This window comes from Triturus cristatus, chromosome 2_2 (genome assembly GCF_964204655.1).
Source record: "Triturus cristatus chromosome 2_2, aTriCri1.1, whole genome shotgun sequence".
Lineage (NCBI taxonomy): Eukaryota > Metazoa > Chordata > Amphibia > Caudata > Salamandridae > Triturus > Triturus cristatus.
Genome location: NC_140582.1, coordinates 206,429,759 through 206,447,477, shown reverse-complemented (window position 1 = coordinate 206,447,477; position 17,719 = coordinate 206,429,759). Strand labels below are relative to the sequence as shown.

Below are 17,719 nucleotides of genomic sequence, written 5' to 3'. Positions count from 1 at the left end.
TATGAAGCCATGCACTCCATCTTTCGTCCACCAGCTCCCTCTGGCATGCCTTTGGGCCGAGACACAGCAAAGTTCACTCTTCGATGCAAACTGGACACCACTCACTTACTAGGCAGGGTCATGGCTTTTACTGTGGCACTCCGCCAGCATGCCATTATGAGGTCGACAGGGTCTCAGAGGATGTCCTATTCAGCGATAACGTGGACCCTGCACTCAAGCGCTTTAATGAGAGTAGAGTCACTGCCATAGCCCTAGGCCTCTTGTTGGTTTCCCAGCAACAGTCTTTCTTTCCCCCCTTTCATGGCCATGGCCACAGCCGGGGCTTCCATGCACGTCCACAGTTCCAACCTTACCCAGCGGGCTTCTCAGTCCTTACATGGCTGGTGACATGGATCCCACAACCAGTGTACTGTCCAGTCACCCACACCTCCAGCTGATGCAGCCTTCAAACCTCTTGAATGACAGCATGGGGGCCATTTGTCACCTATTTGCAAGCAGAGTGTGCTACATCACCATTTGAGCATAAATTGGAGAAACATTTATGACAGCAGACCTGAGCTAAATATTGTGAAGGCAGAAAGGGATGCTAGGAATGTGTTTGATATGATGACGAGGCTTAAGAAGATATTTTGGGCCATGTATCAATGTCACTCTGGTGGGAGACAGGTTTGTCTCCATGAGACAAAGTAAGAGTGAAAGGAATGGAAACTTGAAGGAATTTAGCGCCAACATGCAAGTGTTGTGTGTTGATGGTTCCCAGATCAGGAACCCGTTGATCATTTTTGCAAGTGTTGTGTCATCATAATGTATCTATAGGGAAAACTCCTTTCACAAGTAAAACATGAAAAGAAATGGAAGCTTTCTCAACATACTGTTACTGTCTTTATTTATTTGAAACCTCCTCGCTTGGGCTTGATTGGACGCTGTAACCTTATTAAAATGATTATCCTCCTGAGGTATCTGTACCTCTTTCGTTGTATATCTCTTTTTCTCCCATTGGTCTTCTTTACTAAGATCGAGGCTTCATGGCAGAGGTTTGTATGGGAGTACAGGAAGCCTTGCTGTAAGATTCAGTTTCTCCAACAGTTCAAGGAGGATGGCTGGCAATCAATCAATCAGGGAATTGTAAGCACGTTACTCACCCGTGAGGGTCTCAAGGTGCTGGGTGGGGGTGGGGGGGGGTCCACATATCTGTTTAGCTGAAGAGCCAGGTCTTGAGGGTCTTCCTGAAGGTGTTCAGGGAAGGGGCCCGTCTGATATCTGCCGGTAGCTTGTTCCAGGTTTTGGCTGCAATGTGAGAGAAGGATCTTCCGCCTGCTCTGTGGAGGCAGGGGGATTTCAGCCAGTGCGAGGTTCGAAGATTTCTTTTGGGTACGTGGAAGTTGATTCTGTTGTTGAGGTATTTGGGTCTGTCGTTGTGTAGGCATTTGTAGGCGTGAGTGAGGATTTTGAAAGTGACTTTTTTCTCCACGAGGAGCCAGTAGAGACTTCATAGGTGTTGACTGATGTGTTCGTGTCGGGGAATACCGAGGACGAGTCTGGCGGCGGTGTTCTGTATTGTCTGGAGTAGGGACTTGTTGATGCCGGCATAGAGTGCGTTTCCATAGTCCAGTCTGCTGGTGATGAGTGCGTGGGTGACTGTCTTCCTTGACTCAGGGGGGATCCACTTGAAGGTCTTGCGGAGGATGCAGAGGGTGTTGAAGCAGCTGGAGGTGATGGCGTTGACCTGTCGGTTTAGGGTGAGTGATGAGTCGAGTAAGATGCAGAGGTTCTTGGCGTGGTCTTGGGGGGTAGGTGGGCTTTCGAGGGCGGTCGGCCACCGGGTGCCATCACATGCAGAAGGGGTGGTACCGAGGACGAGGACTTCTGTCTTCTCAGCGTTGAGCTTCAGGCAGCTGCTGGTGATCCAGAATGCGACGTCTTGCATTCCTTTCTGGAAGTTGAGTTTGGCAGTGGTGGGGTCTTTGGTGAGGGAGAGGATGAGCTGGGTGTCGTCGACGTAGGATATGATGTTGAGGCCGTGTTGGACGACGGCTGCGAGGGGGGCATATAGATGTTGAAGAGGGTGGGGCTCAGGGATGAACCCTGTGGGACTCCGCAGGTGATTTTCATGGGGTCGGAGAGGAAGGGTGGGAGTCTGATCCTTTGGCTTCTTCCAGTGAGGAATGATCGGATCCAGTCCAGGGCTGTTCTTTGTATGCCTGCGTCATGTTTTCTAGCAACTAGTGTGCGGTGGGAGACGGTGTCGAAGGCTGCTGATAGGTCAAGTAGGATGAGTGCTGCGGAGTGGCCTTGGTCTGGGAGGGTGCGGATGTAATCTGTGGCGGCGAGTAGGGTCTTCTCTGTGCTGTGGTTGTTCCGGAATGCGGATTGGGACGGGTCGAGGACTGCGTTCTCTTCAATAAATCGTGTCAGTTTCCTGTTGACTGTTTTCTCTGCAACTTTGGCTGCGAAGGGGAGGCGGGAGATGGACCGATAGTTCTTGAGGTCGGTGGGGTCAGCTGTGGACTTCTTGAGCAGAGGTCTGACTTCTGTGCGCTTCCAGTCATCTGGGAAGGTGCCTGTTTTGAAGGTGATGTTGATGGTGCGTTGTAGTTCGGGTACAATGGCGGCCGCGGCTCTGTGGTAGATGTGGGGGGGGGGGTCGTCCCCCCCCCCCCCGAGCGGATGCTTTTCATGGTCGAGGCGGTGTTTTAGGCCGCGATCCGTGTCCAGTTGGAGATGGTGGGCTGGCTGGTGTTTCCGGGGGGCAGGGGCCGTCTGTGGCGCCTGGTGGATGGTCAATGAAGTGGTCATAGAGGTTTTTGATCTGGAGGTGGAAATAGGTCCAAGCTTGTCGCAGAGGTCTTGGGCTGGGGTGATGTCTGTGGCTTCGCTGCGTGGGTTGGTGAATTCTTGAATGACACTGAAAAGTTCCTTGGAGTTGGCCAGGATTTTGGTGTGGATGGAGTTCCTCTTGGTGGCTCTGATCTGGTTATGGTAGTTCGTCAAGGCGTCCTTGTAGGTGGTGTGGTTTTCGGTTGTCTTGGTGTTTCTCCAGTTCTTCTCCAGGCGTCTGGACGACGGCTGCGAGGGGGGGATATAGATGTTGAAGAGGGTGGGGCTCAGGGATGAACCCTGTGGGACTCCGCAGGTGATTTTCATGGGGTCGGAGAGGAAGGGTGGGAGTCTGATCTCCAGGCGTCTGCAGGTGCGTCTGACTTCTTGGAGTGCGGTGGTGAACCTGGCGGCTTTCCTGGGATGTTGTCTGTCTGGGTTGCATAGCGGGCGAGCTAGTCTGCACAGTCGGAGATCCAGGTTTGGAGTTCTCTGGCTGCGTCGGTTGCCGAGGTGTGGTTGTCCAGGGTGAGGGTGGAGTTAAGTTGCTCGTCCGTAACCTTGCTCCGGTTTCTTCGTGGTGGACGTGGAGCTGGTATGGGTGCCTTGGATTTGTTGATGGCAAAGTGTACGCAGTGGTGGTCGGTCCATGGTGGCTGCGTTGTGTGGCTGAATTGGACGCCGTTTCCTGACGCAAAGATGGGGTCGAGGGTGTGTCCTGCTCTGTAGCAGGACACACAGAGTAGCCTCAACTTTGTGAAACAGTCTACTAATAAGATTTTCATCTCATTTTCCATAGGTATATTTAATGTTATAAAAAAAAATTTAACATTTACATTTGCTTAAGCATTTTTTTAATGTTTAAAATGTTTCTTTCCCTCTCTGCTAAAATGTATGTCCAGCTCTCTAGCTGTGCGAAGATATCCAGTGATTAAGAATATTAATGAAGATCCCATAAAGGAGAACACATTTTATTGTCAATACATTACCGAAAGGCAGGTAAATATCTAATGTGCCTTTGAGGGTATTCTGTTAACTGTATCTGAATACACTTAAATAAGATTTACCCAGGCTTAGATAGCATGAACTAGCGGCTGAGGCGGTGTTCGGCTGTGTATGGAGGACTGTCGAGCCTTTCACTTGAGTTGAGGCGGAATTAAGGAAAGATGTGACTTGCAGTGTCATCTTAAGGATTTGGGGGCCTCGGGCAATGCATACTTAGGGGTGTAATGCACAGATAAACGTTGAATTTTATTAGACATTTTCAAGCCCTCCTAATCCCAAAGAATGTCATTTAAAAAAAATGGGATAACAGGTGAAATATGTCTTTCCAAGGGCCCCAAGATATTTAGAGTGACACTGGATAGAGGGATAAAGAGTGAGAGGGAGAGGTAGGTAGAGAGAGTAATTGTTAGGCAATGTCTCCATGGGCTTCTCTAGAGCGCCATGAAACCGTTTGGTGTACAAGCGCTATATAAAAGCACCGTAACATAACGTAAAGAAATAGGTGAGATAAAGAGAAAAATGTAATTCCTGTCAGGCCCTTTTAAAGGGGAGGGCACTGGGCAGTTGGCCACTTTGCCCATACCTTAAAAAGTCTCTGGTAAAAAAAAGACAGAAGCTTCAAGGGTGAAGAACAGAAATAAAATTCCAAAATGAAAGAAACACTCAAGTATCTAGCTTTGACTGAATATTAAGGACCATATTTATCAAATTGTAAGGCCGCACAGCAAGTCCTGTGTTCCAGGGAAAGGGCAGGAATGCGTTGAATTTATAACAATCTGGCGCATTCCTGCCTTTTCCCAGTGCTGGCGCACAATGTGCGGCCTTGCGCCACCGCCGGCACTGCTGCACCATGGTGCAAGGATGCCTCTGTTGTAAGCAGGATTATTTTTGTGCAGGAATGCAGCACACATCGAAAGAGGAAAAACGAGAAATGAAGCTATTTCTCCTCATCATGCCTCGCCTGGGAAGGCGTAGCATTTTGGCTCATTCCCAGGTCTACTAGTAATGGTAAATCTGGGAATGCGTCAAACTCCATGGGTGTTGCATATAAACACCCACACACCACCCATGGAAGACCACTGGGGCAGAGTAACACAATACAGTGATTTGCGTTGTTTTACTCTGGATTTATCATGCCACTTGGGGTCATGCTTGGGGGCCTTGCGTGGCTTGATAAATTGCATCTTAGGGGTTGCGTCGCTTTTGCACCACGTTGTGTGGTGCAAAAGCGATGCAACCCCTTGATAAATATGGCCCCAAGTATTCAAAGCCACAGCATGTGTGACCAAATCCATTTTACACGTGTAACAACTCATTTTACTTCAGCCTTTTCTCCCACCTGCCGTCACCTCACGGGACTGCAAAGTACCTGTACTCCTGGGAGTACAGAGAGCTAAGAGTTCACCATATACATCATGTCTTAGGAACGTGCGTCACCATATTCAAAGCGAAATTTATATTAGACTTTAGGGTCACCTCCCAGCCAACTTTTGAAACTCCAATGGAACACAGCCCTTAAAGCAGCCAGAAATCACACTTGTGCTCTTCGGTTGATTTTCTATTAAATTAACGCATTATAGGTTTATATGTTTTAGAAGATGGCGGCAGCTCAATTTATTTGGCAATTTTTCCCATGGCTGCTGAAGCTGATCTTCTACAAACGCAAACTGTGCCACAGCTTTGTGAAAAACAGACACGCCCACAACATAATTGTCTTTTATTGACTGTACAAATATAATATTTTACAAAAATTCTTGTTTCAAGCCAGAGGTTGCAGGTGGCAATCAAGAAAGTAGAAGAGAACAACATTATCAGTCTATAGTTTTAAAATCATGTATGCATGCCTACCACTTTTCCAACCCCCTCTGGGTAACCCCATTTATTATATAGGTCTGTCATTTAGGGTCATGCACTGTCAAATAATAGGTTTTATAAAAATCAGGTAAGGCTTAGTGATCAGGTTATCATTCAAGGGGAAGTAATTGGAAATGTTTTCATCCGCATACAAACTCAGGCCCACGTGTACTAAGGTTTGCACTGACGCTCGCGTGATGCAACACAATTTAGCAAGTAAATAGACACTATTTTATGCATTGCGCAAATGCCCGTGCAAAACTTTTGAATTTGTGGGCCGAAATCTCCTTTTGACTACTACATTTATCATTTTCTCAATCTCCTTTTCAGCACACAATTTGACTGGATGGTTGAAATTCCGGGACACTGATCTGCTGCATTTTGACAGGAGTGTTCACACTGGGGCTGCATTCCATTAAAACGAGCCCTGCTGTTTTCTCGCATTGATGTCTCTTTTGAGCTGGCAAAGTGTACAGTGAGGGCAAAACATCGTTAACAAAAAGTCGTTGCAGATGGATCCCTGTGGAAACAAAAAAAAAAAAAAAAGACAAGTGAGGAAAATTAATAAAATTAACATTTTTAGGCTCGTTTTAGTTTATACCTAGCAAAATTGAGTACTATACATGGCTGTTCGTGCAGCAGAGAGATTTACTTTCCAGTTAACGTCTGCCATTTTCTTTCTCCTAACTGTCCTCACAGACACCAAATATAAGAAGCACCAAAATAGGTAACATAAACGGTTTATTTACACAAGGTTGCACAGATTCTTGTGTGCTGCTGCGCAATTTTGTGCAGAATCTGCAGCCATTTGCAATGGTAAGCAGATTGAAGCAAAGCTTTGCACTGTGTACTTTGTGCCACGTGCAAAACATAAGTAAATAACCTCCAATTTTTTTTTATACCTGCAGATATGTTTTTCTGAGTGCAAATGATCAGAAATCTGGGTCTCTGAACAGTCAAAGTGAGGGGTTATTTCTCCATCAGGGGATGATGCAACCACATTTAGTATGCTCTAGAAGGGAGATCTCCAACTTTCCTTATAATAACAGTTATTTATGTTCAATGAAAATCATCCTGATCTACTAACAGAAACTGTTGGTGTTGCAATAGTAACCATTTCAGGCAAGATTCCATTGGTGGCAGTTGCATAATGGCTGACTACCACTGACCACCTCACTGCATCAAGCAACGTCACCAGTAGTAATGAAAAAAAAAGCCCCACTTTAAGGATTCTAGTTTTGAATATCGTTACGCGTCATAGCAATCATATCAATGCCCCCTGGCATCTAGGAAAAAACATCAGTAATAAAACTCCCCAACACAGAATGAATTATCAATTAACTATCAGCCTTAAATATAGTTTTTCTCCCAACATCAACTTATCAGTTCTGAAAATAAATATTTTGCCTGAACATACATCCTCTTTAATTTTGGAAACCTACATAATTCAACTAAAACAGAAGTAATTTATTTACTTGGTTCTGCTGCCCAAAGGGGAGTAGCTGGAGATCTACTATTGGTTCCTGAGCTACTCGTTGGAGAACCATACTAGATTTGTTTTTCCCCTAAAGTCATGGAGGATCCAGGAAACCTTTTTCTTTTAAAGAAATGTATTCATTTTGACCACATCTGCAGCACACACACATTTGAAGTCCAGACACCTCCCCTGTGGCTTTATCCCTTTCAATGGAGTCCAGCATCATGATAAAGAGACGGGCTCTTATGATACTTTGCACAAATAGTCTCCTATTTCGTTATTCGTTTTCTGCATCGTGTGTAGGATTTCTAAACAACCGCCTGAGATGTTTAAAGGGTTCAGTGATCTTCAAACATTACATTTTTACTTACTTTGGCATCTCCTATTTATTTTAACCCTGTAGAACATTTTGGACACTTCAGAATTTTTTTGTCAACTGTTCATTTCTTTTATGGTCACCCTGACACAGGAGTACATGGAGAAGATGTGGTTATTCATTGGCAGATGTTCAAGTTTATGTCAATTATGTGGCAGAGGTATGTCTCCAGCGGGGTTTATTAAAGAACTTGATATGTTGATAGCTTCTTTGCTATGGGGTTATAGGATAACGGGGGTCTTACACTCCCCAACACTGAATTTTATTTTCTTGCCTCACACCTACAATACCTAGTAAGATGGTTTGATTACAATCCAAGCGCTAAGAAGGGTGAATTGAAAACTTTATCTTCAGATCTGGCGGACATGGTAATAACACATCTAATAAGCTTGTTGAAACAGATATTGGATAGATATTGTAAGATTAGATTCAAAGTCAGAGAGCCCCTTATAGGGACTCCCAACACTTTTCTGCGCTTCACCCTAATATTGCATCTACCCGACGGACACAAGGGAGGTGGGCTTGAGATGGACCATTTGTTAACCATCGGGAGGCTACAGGAATTGGAAAAGCTTGGGCAGTTTCTAAGTGTGTTTTGCTAGACTGGCCAGGGTGATGATTGTCCTGGGTGGAGGGGTGGGGATTATTCCGAGCAGAACAACCAATGTCAGAAATCCTAAGTGGTGTCTGTTCATTTTGATGGTGAGGCAGCTGCCACATAATATCATTAAAAAAAAAATAATAAAAAAAAATATATATATAAATATATATATATATATATATATATATGCATTGTAATCCGATAGCCTCCCATTACAGATACCGCTGAATTAAGTGGGAGAGTGACGGATGCCTCCAACAGTTGATTACAGAATGTATTTGTGGCTAGTAGTTAACAGGGGACTGAAATTGACAAAACAAAGTGTTTCCCAGAGTGTACCTCACCACTGCAGCGCGCCACAGAATCTATCTGGCATGGGAAGGGTCTCACCCTAGGTGTAGGAGATTCATGGGACGGGTTCCTGCACATGAGGGAGATGTGTGCTATGCTGGGTGATACTGCAAGGAGGTGCTGCTGAAAATACAGGAAGACGAAAGCTTCCTGTGTCTAGGTCCAGGCGCGATGACAAACTAAACGAGGATATTGAAGTGTGTTATGTTGAAAGACATCATGCATCAAGCTGATACGCTGCGTCTCTGAAGGAACTGCACTGCTTGTTTTTGCAAAGTATATGGGACTTGATCCAGTTAAAATGACTGATACCTGCCAACCTGTACACCGCGGCCCAGAAGCAATATGTAATTGTAAACTGTATTTATATAGCGCTTACTACCCCAGACGAGGTGTTGAAGCTCTTTTCGGCAGTGGTGTACATGTACACCTGTTAGTTGGATTAATAGGAATAAGGAGGGAGAGTTTGAAAGGGTTATGTGGGAGTCTGAGAGTGGAGGTAAGGGGATAGTGTGAAAGAAATTCAGGATGCGTCATTTGGGGAGAGTTGTAAAGAATTTTTTCCTCTGCAGTAGGTGGAAAATATGTAAAGGATATAGAAGAACTAAGGGGCATATTATCAAGACTGGCGATAAACTTATCGCCGCTTTAGTGGCAGAAAACTGTCGCTAAAACGGCGATAATGGGCTTGATAATATGCTCAATGGAATTCCAATTGAAGCCCATGTTAGATGTCCTTCACATCTAACATGGACTTCAATTGGAATTCCATTGAGCATATTATCAAGCCCATTATCGCCGTTTTAGTGACAGTTTTCTGCCGCTAAAGTGGCGATAATTTTATCGCTGGTCTTGATAATATGCCCCTCAGTACATTTAGAGAGTTTTATTTAGAGAGAATTTAGCCCAAGTGCATTAGAACGCTTTACATGAACATCAGATTACATTGCAGATGTATTATGATGTTTCTATTTTAAGCAAATTTAATAATTTGCCCTGAAACACAGGATGCTGAGCCGAGGCCAGGAGTCGAACCTTCCCCAGTTCCAAAGTCAGCAGCTCTAGCAGTTAGGCCACACCTCCTCCATGTGGCTAGGATAGTATTTCTTCTTAAATTTACTGTGTTTTTTAACACAATAAGAGTGGGAAAAATCATCGCAGAAACATCTCGGTGCCAAGATATCTTGAGCGGTCTAGAGCTGCGACTTTATGCATTCAACCTGTTCATAGACAGTTGGCAACTTTTTCCACGCAGGTGCATCCTCTCCAGGACACTAAGCTTCTTTCTGAATTTTTGCCCTTACATTTTAAGAGCATTATCTACAAACATGATGTGTTGCACAGGAGGTTAAAATTACCCACTTTTAAGATGTGGCTTGACAAGGCAGCCGTTTGCTGACCTAATGTTATTAATTCTTTAAAATACACAGAAAATAAAATACACACAGAGTGGTATTTGGTTCTGCCTACAGGCGTATTCTCGCTCTCACTTCTGTTGACGTATCATTCTGCCTTTTATGGATTGCTTGCAATGCATAAGGAACTATTTTACCAACCCAAAGGTACTCTAAATTACACATTAAATTAATTATCTCATAGAAGCATTCTATACAGAAAGCAATCGTTTTTACACTGCATCAGGCATTTTTGTTATTCTTTTATAGAAGACTTGCCAAAGCTTGTTGAAGGTGCGCTGCTCGGATTCTACCATTTTGAATAACTTATGTCACCATCCAGTTCTACTGTGACCTTGGAGAAGATGAAAGCTAGACAGCTGCAGGTGAGCGATGGGCTTACAGCCAATCAGCAGCCGGGACTGCTGCAGGAAGCATGGACCACTGACTCGGCAGGATGATCTTCGGAACATGCAGCTGCAGGGCATCTTTCAGTGCTGATTCATCTGGGCATACCTGAAACATTCGATACTGTGGTGCAGACAGCTTGTGAGCTCCACATACCTCTGAAGATGCCTTTGAATAGCTTGGGACGGTTCCTTTTGGACCGAGTTTAGAGGGTGAGAATGCGGTGTTCGAGGATCTTCTTATGAATCAGAAACTGATTCACTCCTATAAGGATGACGGAGAATGTGGTCTTCGAGGATCTTCTTATGAATCAGAAACTGATTCACACCTATAAGGATGACTGAGAATGCGGTCTTCAGGGATCTTCTTATGAATCAGAAACTGGTTCACACCTATAAGGATGACTGAGAATGTGGTCTTCGTGGATCTTCTTATGAATCAGAAACTGATTCACACCTATAAGGATGACTGAGAATGCGGTCTTAGAGGATCTTCTTATGAATCAGAAACTGATTCACACCTATAAGGATGACTGAGAATGTGGTCTTCGAGGATCTTCTTATGAATCAGAAACTGATTCACACCTATATGGATGACTGAGAATGCGGTCTTCAGGGATCTTCTTATGAATCAGAAACTGGTTCACACCTATAAGGATGACTGAGAATGTGGTCTTCGAGGATCTTCTTATGAATCAGAAACTGATTCACACCTATAAGGATGACTGAGAATGCGGTATTCAGGATCTTCCTATGAATCAGAAACTGATTCACACCTATAAGAATGACTGAGAATGCGGTCTTCAGGATCTTCTTATGAATAGGAAATTGATTCGCACCTCTAAGGATGACTGAGAATGCGGTCTTCAGGGATCTTCTTATGAATCAGAAACTGATTCACACCTATAAGGATGACTGAGAATGTGGTCTTCGAGGATCTTCTTATGAATTAGAAACTGATTCACAACTATAAGGATGACTGAGAATGCGGTCTTCAGGATCTTCTTATGAATCAGAAACTGATTCACACCTATAAGAATGACTGAGAATGCGGTCTTTAGGATCTTCTTATGAATAGGAAATTGATTCACACCTATAAGGATGACTGAGAATGCAGTCTTCAAGGATCTTTTATAAGTGGAATCTGGCTGTATGTTACCAAAGCGCTGATTAAGAGTTGCGTGGCGCCGGCGGGGTGCAAACTTCTCACCTGTGTTTACCATTGCCATGTAACACAGTACCAGTACTCTGCAGTTATGCGCTAGACCCCTGAGAATGGGGAATAACTGCTTAGGCATGTCTATATTGTGCAGAATTCTGCACGGTACTCTATTAAGATGGTTTCAGTGCTCCATTTACCACCTTCTAAGCAAGTGGTAAATGACGGCAAGGGCTCTTCTGCGGTGCAGGGAGTGGGACTGGAATGGTAGTGTAAAGAAGGGGGAAAAGTGCCCTGGCAGCAACTCATGGTCCCACGTTACTGTAAAAAGAGGTTGGGTGCAGATGGGGGCAGAGGTCTTGCTGCTACTGCAGCCGAAATCTCAAATTGTTTTAATAGCTGGAATTTCTGGCCGGTAAAATCAGGTTTGATGTTTCTGCACCCAGGACAACCAGGGCCAGTTGTGAAGAGACAGAGCGGAATTCCACAATGAAATTCCCCTCTGGCCGACTTGTCATCAGTGTCCAAGACTGCAGGTTATGCTGTTGGGTCCTTATCCCCTGCTGACATTTCAGACTGCTAAACCAATCCCCCTCTCACGAAACGCCATTTGCCAGAAGAGTGAAAAAGCCTAATGTTGCCTAGGAAGGCCATGGTTGCTCATAGTCGTTCATCAAAAGTCACTTTCTCAGATGAGTCCCAGAAACCTTCATCTCAGAGTAGAGTGTGCTCTAGTCAGCTGTAATAGGATTGCTACCTTCGCAGTAGCAACACGTGCAACTGTGTGAAAATGCTACATGCGTGTCACCTTTGGGCTGCTGTCCAGGAGCATTGACTTCCAACAGAAAGTAGGGAGCCTTTCATACTCTAGTCTAAACATGCGTGATTGTTACCCATAACACCACAAGGAAGAAAGGGAGTTATAGTAAAGATTTGTTTAAAATATCGACTTTGAGTTGGCCAATAACTCATTAACCCACCCAAGGGACGCTGAGCTAATACCACTTCCTAACAAGGGCAGATTGCACAAGGGCCTCAATACGAGTGATGCGGTAATACTGCACGGGGAATTACGGATACCGCGAGCTACTATTTTTGTTGTGACCACCATTTCAAGTTTTCCTTTTCGGAATGAGGGAGTAACCATGGAAACCTGCGTTTGTTTTCCAATTTCCACAGATTTCCCGATTCCAAGCTCTTCCGTCCTAATAAATTTTATAGAATGTTGTGGTTACGGGTTTCTCCATAAAACTCTTACTTTGAATTTGGCTGGATACTCCCATATAGAGCCAATTCAGGATTTTAAGATAGCTAGCGTTGAAGGCCTGAATGCTGGTAATGTATATTTTCTCAAAGTACTTTTTGTGATTTTTGAACTATAGTCAAAGATTTATATATCACGGTTCTCAATAAATATTGAAATGTTACCGATTTGCAAAAGCATTTGTTGTTTCCAAATTGTACAATTTTATGTGACCTATTGATAACTACTAAAATATAATGTGAAATTTCAGGCGTGAAACTATGTTGTTGAAAAGCCACTGGACTTAGTACAACAAATCAATTTCTCTGATGAAACATATGCTTTCTTGGGTTAAGCCAAGTGACACAAACAACTGGAAGTGTAAAAAGCTTACAGGGATGTTGTATCTGGTTCGGTACAGAGTCCTCATGGCGACACTTCCGCCGCACATACAGCATTCCCCCATATCACCGGCGACTTGACATCCTAAGCATGTGTAACAGAAAGCGCCACAGATACCTGCAGAGAGAGGGAATGCGGACATTTGTTATGAAGCATGTCTGCATTTTTACGCATGCATTACTGACCAGGAAAAAGCGACTCTCTAGTAAATACACTGGTCTGTCCCTTTAAGTCATAGGAAGGAGATCAACTATTAATGGACAATGCAGAAGGAGGAGGCCTAGCACTTTAAAGGTGCATCCCGTGAATGACATCACAATATTTCTCAAAACCCAAGGAGACGTCATCAAACTCTGGAAAGCTCTAGCACACCTAGTGTTGGTCATCGTTAGCAATGCAAGGCTGGATAGAGAGAACTGCTCTGAAATTATCTTTCAAAACTCTCATAGGGGGCATCCTGTATAGGAGAAACCGACTCCTCAGCGATCACATACCTGTACTACTTTAGGAAAGACAACTATTCTACTACCTGAAAATGTCCCCCCTCCCTATCAATCACAGGTTGTCAACACATTGAGAGCCGGATGTACCGCTATTCCGATTTGCGAGTCGCGAATTGCAAAGTTTTGCGACTCGCAAAATGGAACGTACAACAGTGTCTCAGACACTGTTTGCGATTCCTAATGGTGTCGCTAAAGACTTGCCTCATTAATATTAATGTGTTGGGTCGCAATTTGCGACCCCTTAGGAATCTCACATAACACTGGGATGGTGGTCTGCTGTGGATAGCAGACCACCATGTCTAGGTTTGCTTTTTAAATAAAGTAACTTTTTATTTCAAATGCAGCAAAATTGGATGCGTTCCAAAGAAAACAAAATTACAATTTTTTTTTTTTTTTTTAAGGGGCAGGTAGTGAGTGGTCCGTGGATCCACTGCCTGCTCTTAAAAAATATTTGTACATACATTCACAAAGGGGACCCCTTACCATTTGCGAATGGCTTACCACCTATTTGAAGCAGGTAGTAACTCCGATTGTTTTACAACCACATTTGCGGTTGCAAAACAATCATACATCCCAGTGCAACTCGCTATTAGGAAGGGACGCCCTTGGCACACCCCTTCCTAATAGCGACTTTCAAACCCTATTTTGCGAGTTGGTAGTAGGTTATTGATTCACAAAATAGGGTTTGTACATATCACAACCCTTTTTAGCGGTCGCAAACCAGTTGATTTTCCATTTGCGGCCACTAAAAAGGGTTGTACATCTGGCCCTTAGTGTATTTATGTTACATTTGCTGCATTTGTGTAGCCCAAAGTCACCCTTGCTACGGTCCTGGCGTGCTTTTGTAATCTGGACGTCATTCACAAATTGGGACTCATGGAGTAGCGTCAGGAGAAATCCAAACACCAAGAAACTACACATACATATCTATAGCCAGGGCCACTGGAATTATGCGACTGGGGAGAATCAAAGTATGCGGCAGTGGTGATTTATGTACGCGGTAAGAAAAGGCAAATTATGCGGAATAATGCAGCACATTGTGACAGAATTTCTTTATTTTATTGCTTTTACATGTGTTGCTGCATTTTTTAAAGTATGATCCATTTGAGCTAGAGGCATTTTTTTTGTTAGAATGTACATATTCTGCAGCAGATAATAGGTTGTGTCAAATTCTGCAAATCTAAAATTATGTAGAAAATGCTACATCCTCCGAATTGCATAATTCCAGTGGCCCTGCATCTTGCACAATAGATTTAACATCCCACACGAAATTCGACCAGTCATAAGAGAACTTTGCCACTCACAGCGAAGCTCATAAGATTGCAGCCGAAACAGATCTCACGGGGGCACTTCCGGCCATTCATCATGCTTCCTTCTTTTCCGGGTCACGGGAGGTAAATCTAGATTCACTATGTCTGCAGCTGCACATATTTAAAGTCCTGATTTACGAGATAGAATGTGTTAAATCTCTTTAGCTCCTCCCATCTTTACAAAGTCCAGTTGTCTGTGATGGGTTGGGACTGAGATTTCATAAATTGAGTAGTTACATTTAATTAAAAGATGTCTGGGCATATCAACAACAAGGGGCGATAATTATCGCCCTGCGCTGATTTCCCTAACGCCGACTATCACTGAATTAAATCGCCGAGTTAGCGCGTTATCATCAACGCATAACTCAAGGGTGATATATAATGCAGCGATAGCGGGGAAATCGCCGGTTTTGCAGGGAACATTGCTGGCTTTCCAGCGATGTTCCCTGCAAAACGGCGATATGCGTGATGATACAACCCTGTGGTCGTAACACATCAATCCACCTCCCATTGCAAACATACAATAGGATTTTAGCAGACGTTTTCGGCGATAACCGCGGTTTTCGGCAAAAACGAACGTCTGCTAAAATCCTGAGGGCCACCTTGTAAATATCGCGATGTGTATTTAGCGATAATTTACAAGGTAGTCTGTCAGGGGTACGCCCAGTGATGCCCACTTTGCATCTCATTAGAGATGCAAAGCAAGGCGTCGGGAAAACAGGTGATAACATGCGCTAATGCATGTTATCACTGGCTTGCAAATAGGGCGAAAAGATTATAGGCTTTAAAAGCCACAAAAGCAGAGATAAGGCCCTTGATAATATGCCCCGTCATCTTTCCGATGCGGTCTGTAAGTGTGCCCTCACTGTCAGGACACTAACTAGTTGCTGCATCTGAGGGGGCCTCTGCCCTTGCCGTAAAACTGGATATACCTCACAGGACAGAGCTGGTGAATTGCTAAATACAAGGAGTAGTTTAGATGATGCTGTAATGTAATGTGTTATCCATGTCCATTACCCTAGGGACTTATGACAGATATTGATTTTTTCCAAGCTTGTGTGACCACTGAAATAATGCTTCACTGAACTGAAATGTTCGGTCTGCCTCTTCGCTATGAAGACAAGCTGGAGCAAAGACTACAGAGGAGAGGAGTGTATCCTAGGCTCCCACAGCCTCCGAGAGGCCAGGACATCCCCACATTTCTTATGAAATTAAAAATCCCACAAAATAAATGAATGACATTTCAGAGGGGCCTCTGCTCAACACATGCAATGTTAGGTGGCCTGGCCAAACGCATTTTTAGGACTGCTGCATTACATTTTGAAAAGTGGACGTCATCATTTTGCGTTCCATCATGTAGGAAGCTCATGTCACACTTAGAAGACGACTGTTAAATGAAGCCTAGATGATTTGAACAGTGATGCTGACGGCAAATTGGTATGAGGAGTCAAAATGTGAAAAGTTGAGTCTCGGTCTCAACTCAACATCCTGTGATTCTGGCAAATCACTTAATCTCTCAATGCCTGCCAAAAATGAAATTATCGCTACAGAATTGTTTCTATGACTAAGGTCAACCTCCTGCCTAATGCTGCACATTAACAGCTCCTGGTGAAGGCCTTACTTTTCATATTGAGAATTGTGTATTTTTCAATTATACTTTTTCAACGGGGTATTGAAATCGTCAAAGATTAAGGCCCTTGTTTTAATTTTGGTGTACAAAGTACTCCATTAAAACTGTGGCGGCGGTTCCATCTGTCTGTATCAAATGTGCATTACACTCGAGAGCTCTCGAAGGGGCCTATTTATGACAGTCCTGCAGTACAGCGCAGCATCACCTTGCTGCATTGCACAACAGGGAAAGGGCAGGAATGCACCATATTTAAGGCAATACAGGCAGATTCCTGCCTATTCCTCTGTGCTAGCGTCCTTTTTGGCAGCCTAGCACCAACGCAGGCACCTTTGCACCATTGTGCAAGGGTGCCTGTGTTGCATGCAGGATTGTTTTTGTGCAGGAATAGACACCTTCCTTCACAATAACAATTATGAGGCATATTCCTCTGTGTGCTGCACACATAGAAAGAGGAAGTAATGAGAGGAAATTAAGACATTTCTCCTCGTTACGCCTCTCCTGGGAAGGAGTATCATTTTGGCTTACTCCCAGGTTTACCAGTTCTAGTAAATCTGGGAATGCGTCAAAAATCATGGAAGTTGCGTGGGAACACCCATGCAACGTCCATGGAATGCCTTCCTAGGGCACACTAAGGCAACGCAGCGGTTTACGCTGCATTGTCTTGCGGCAGATTTATGGAGGCACTCAGGGCCACGCAAAGTGGCCGTGCATTGCTTCATATATCTGACTAAAGGTTTACATCACTCTTGCACCACGGAATGTGGTGCGAGAGCAACGCAAATCAGCTTGTAAATAGGCTCCTAAGTGCGGCCGACAGAACATCCACCACTTTTATCGTACCCTGTCCGCTAAGGTCTTAATAATGTCCTTAGTTTGATAGAAACTGAATCACACGCAAATTAATGCTACTATCCATAAGTAGAACTGCAGTGACCTCTACTGTACTATTAACGCTGCAACATCTTACTGAAAGCATGTTAAAAAAAAGAAAAAATAGATTCTAACTGAAAATCGCACTGGCAAAAAAAAAAAAAGTCTGGGCTATGTTGAGTGAATGTGCTCATTATTTTAATGGCTGTAAGTGATGTGATATTGTGGGTACACAAATATGGCCCGCGTACAGACACCGGTGGTTGATAAAAGTGGGGTGAAAAATGTGATGTCTTGAATTTGACAGACTGATACATCGA

General features: G+C 44.0%; 1 protein-coding gene across 1 annotated transcript in view; it reads right to left on the bottom strand.

Moving 5' to 3' along the window:
- Positions 1 to 5,524: 5,524 nt before the first annotated feature.
- PLAC8 (placenta associated 8) overlaps positions 5,525 to 17,719 on the bottom strand; it is a 50,734-nt gene continuing 38,539 nt past the window's right edge. The window contains exons 3-4 of the mRNA XM_085641190.1: positions 13,079 to 13,203; positions 5,525 to 6,196 (exon numbers count right to left, since the gene is read on the bottom strand). Coding sequence (XP_085497316.1) covers positions 6,092 to 6,196; positions 13,079 to 13,203 — 230 coding nt within the window. The 3' untranslated portion in view covers positions 5,525 to 6,091. The remainder of the gene's footprint in view (positions 6,197 to 13,078; positions 13,204 to 17,719) is intronic.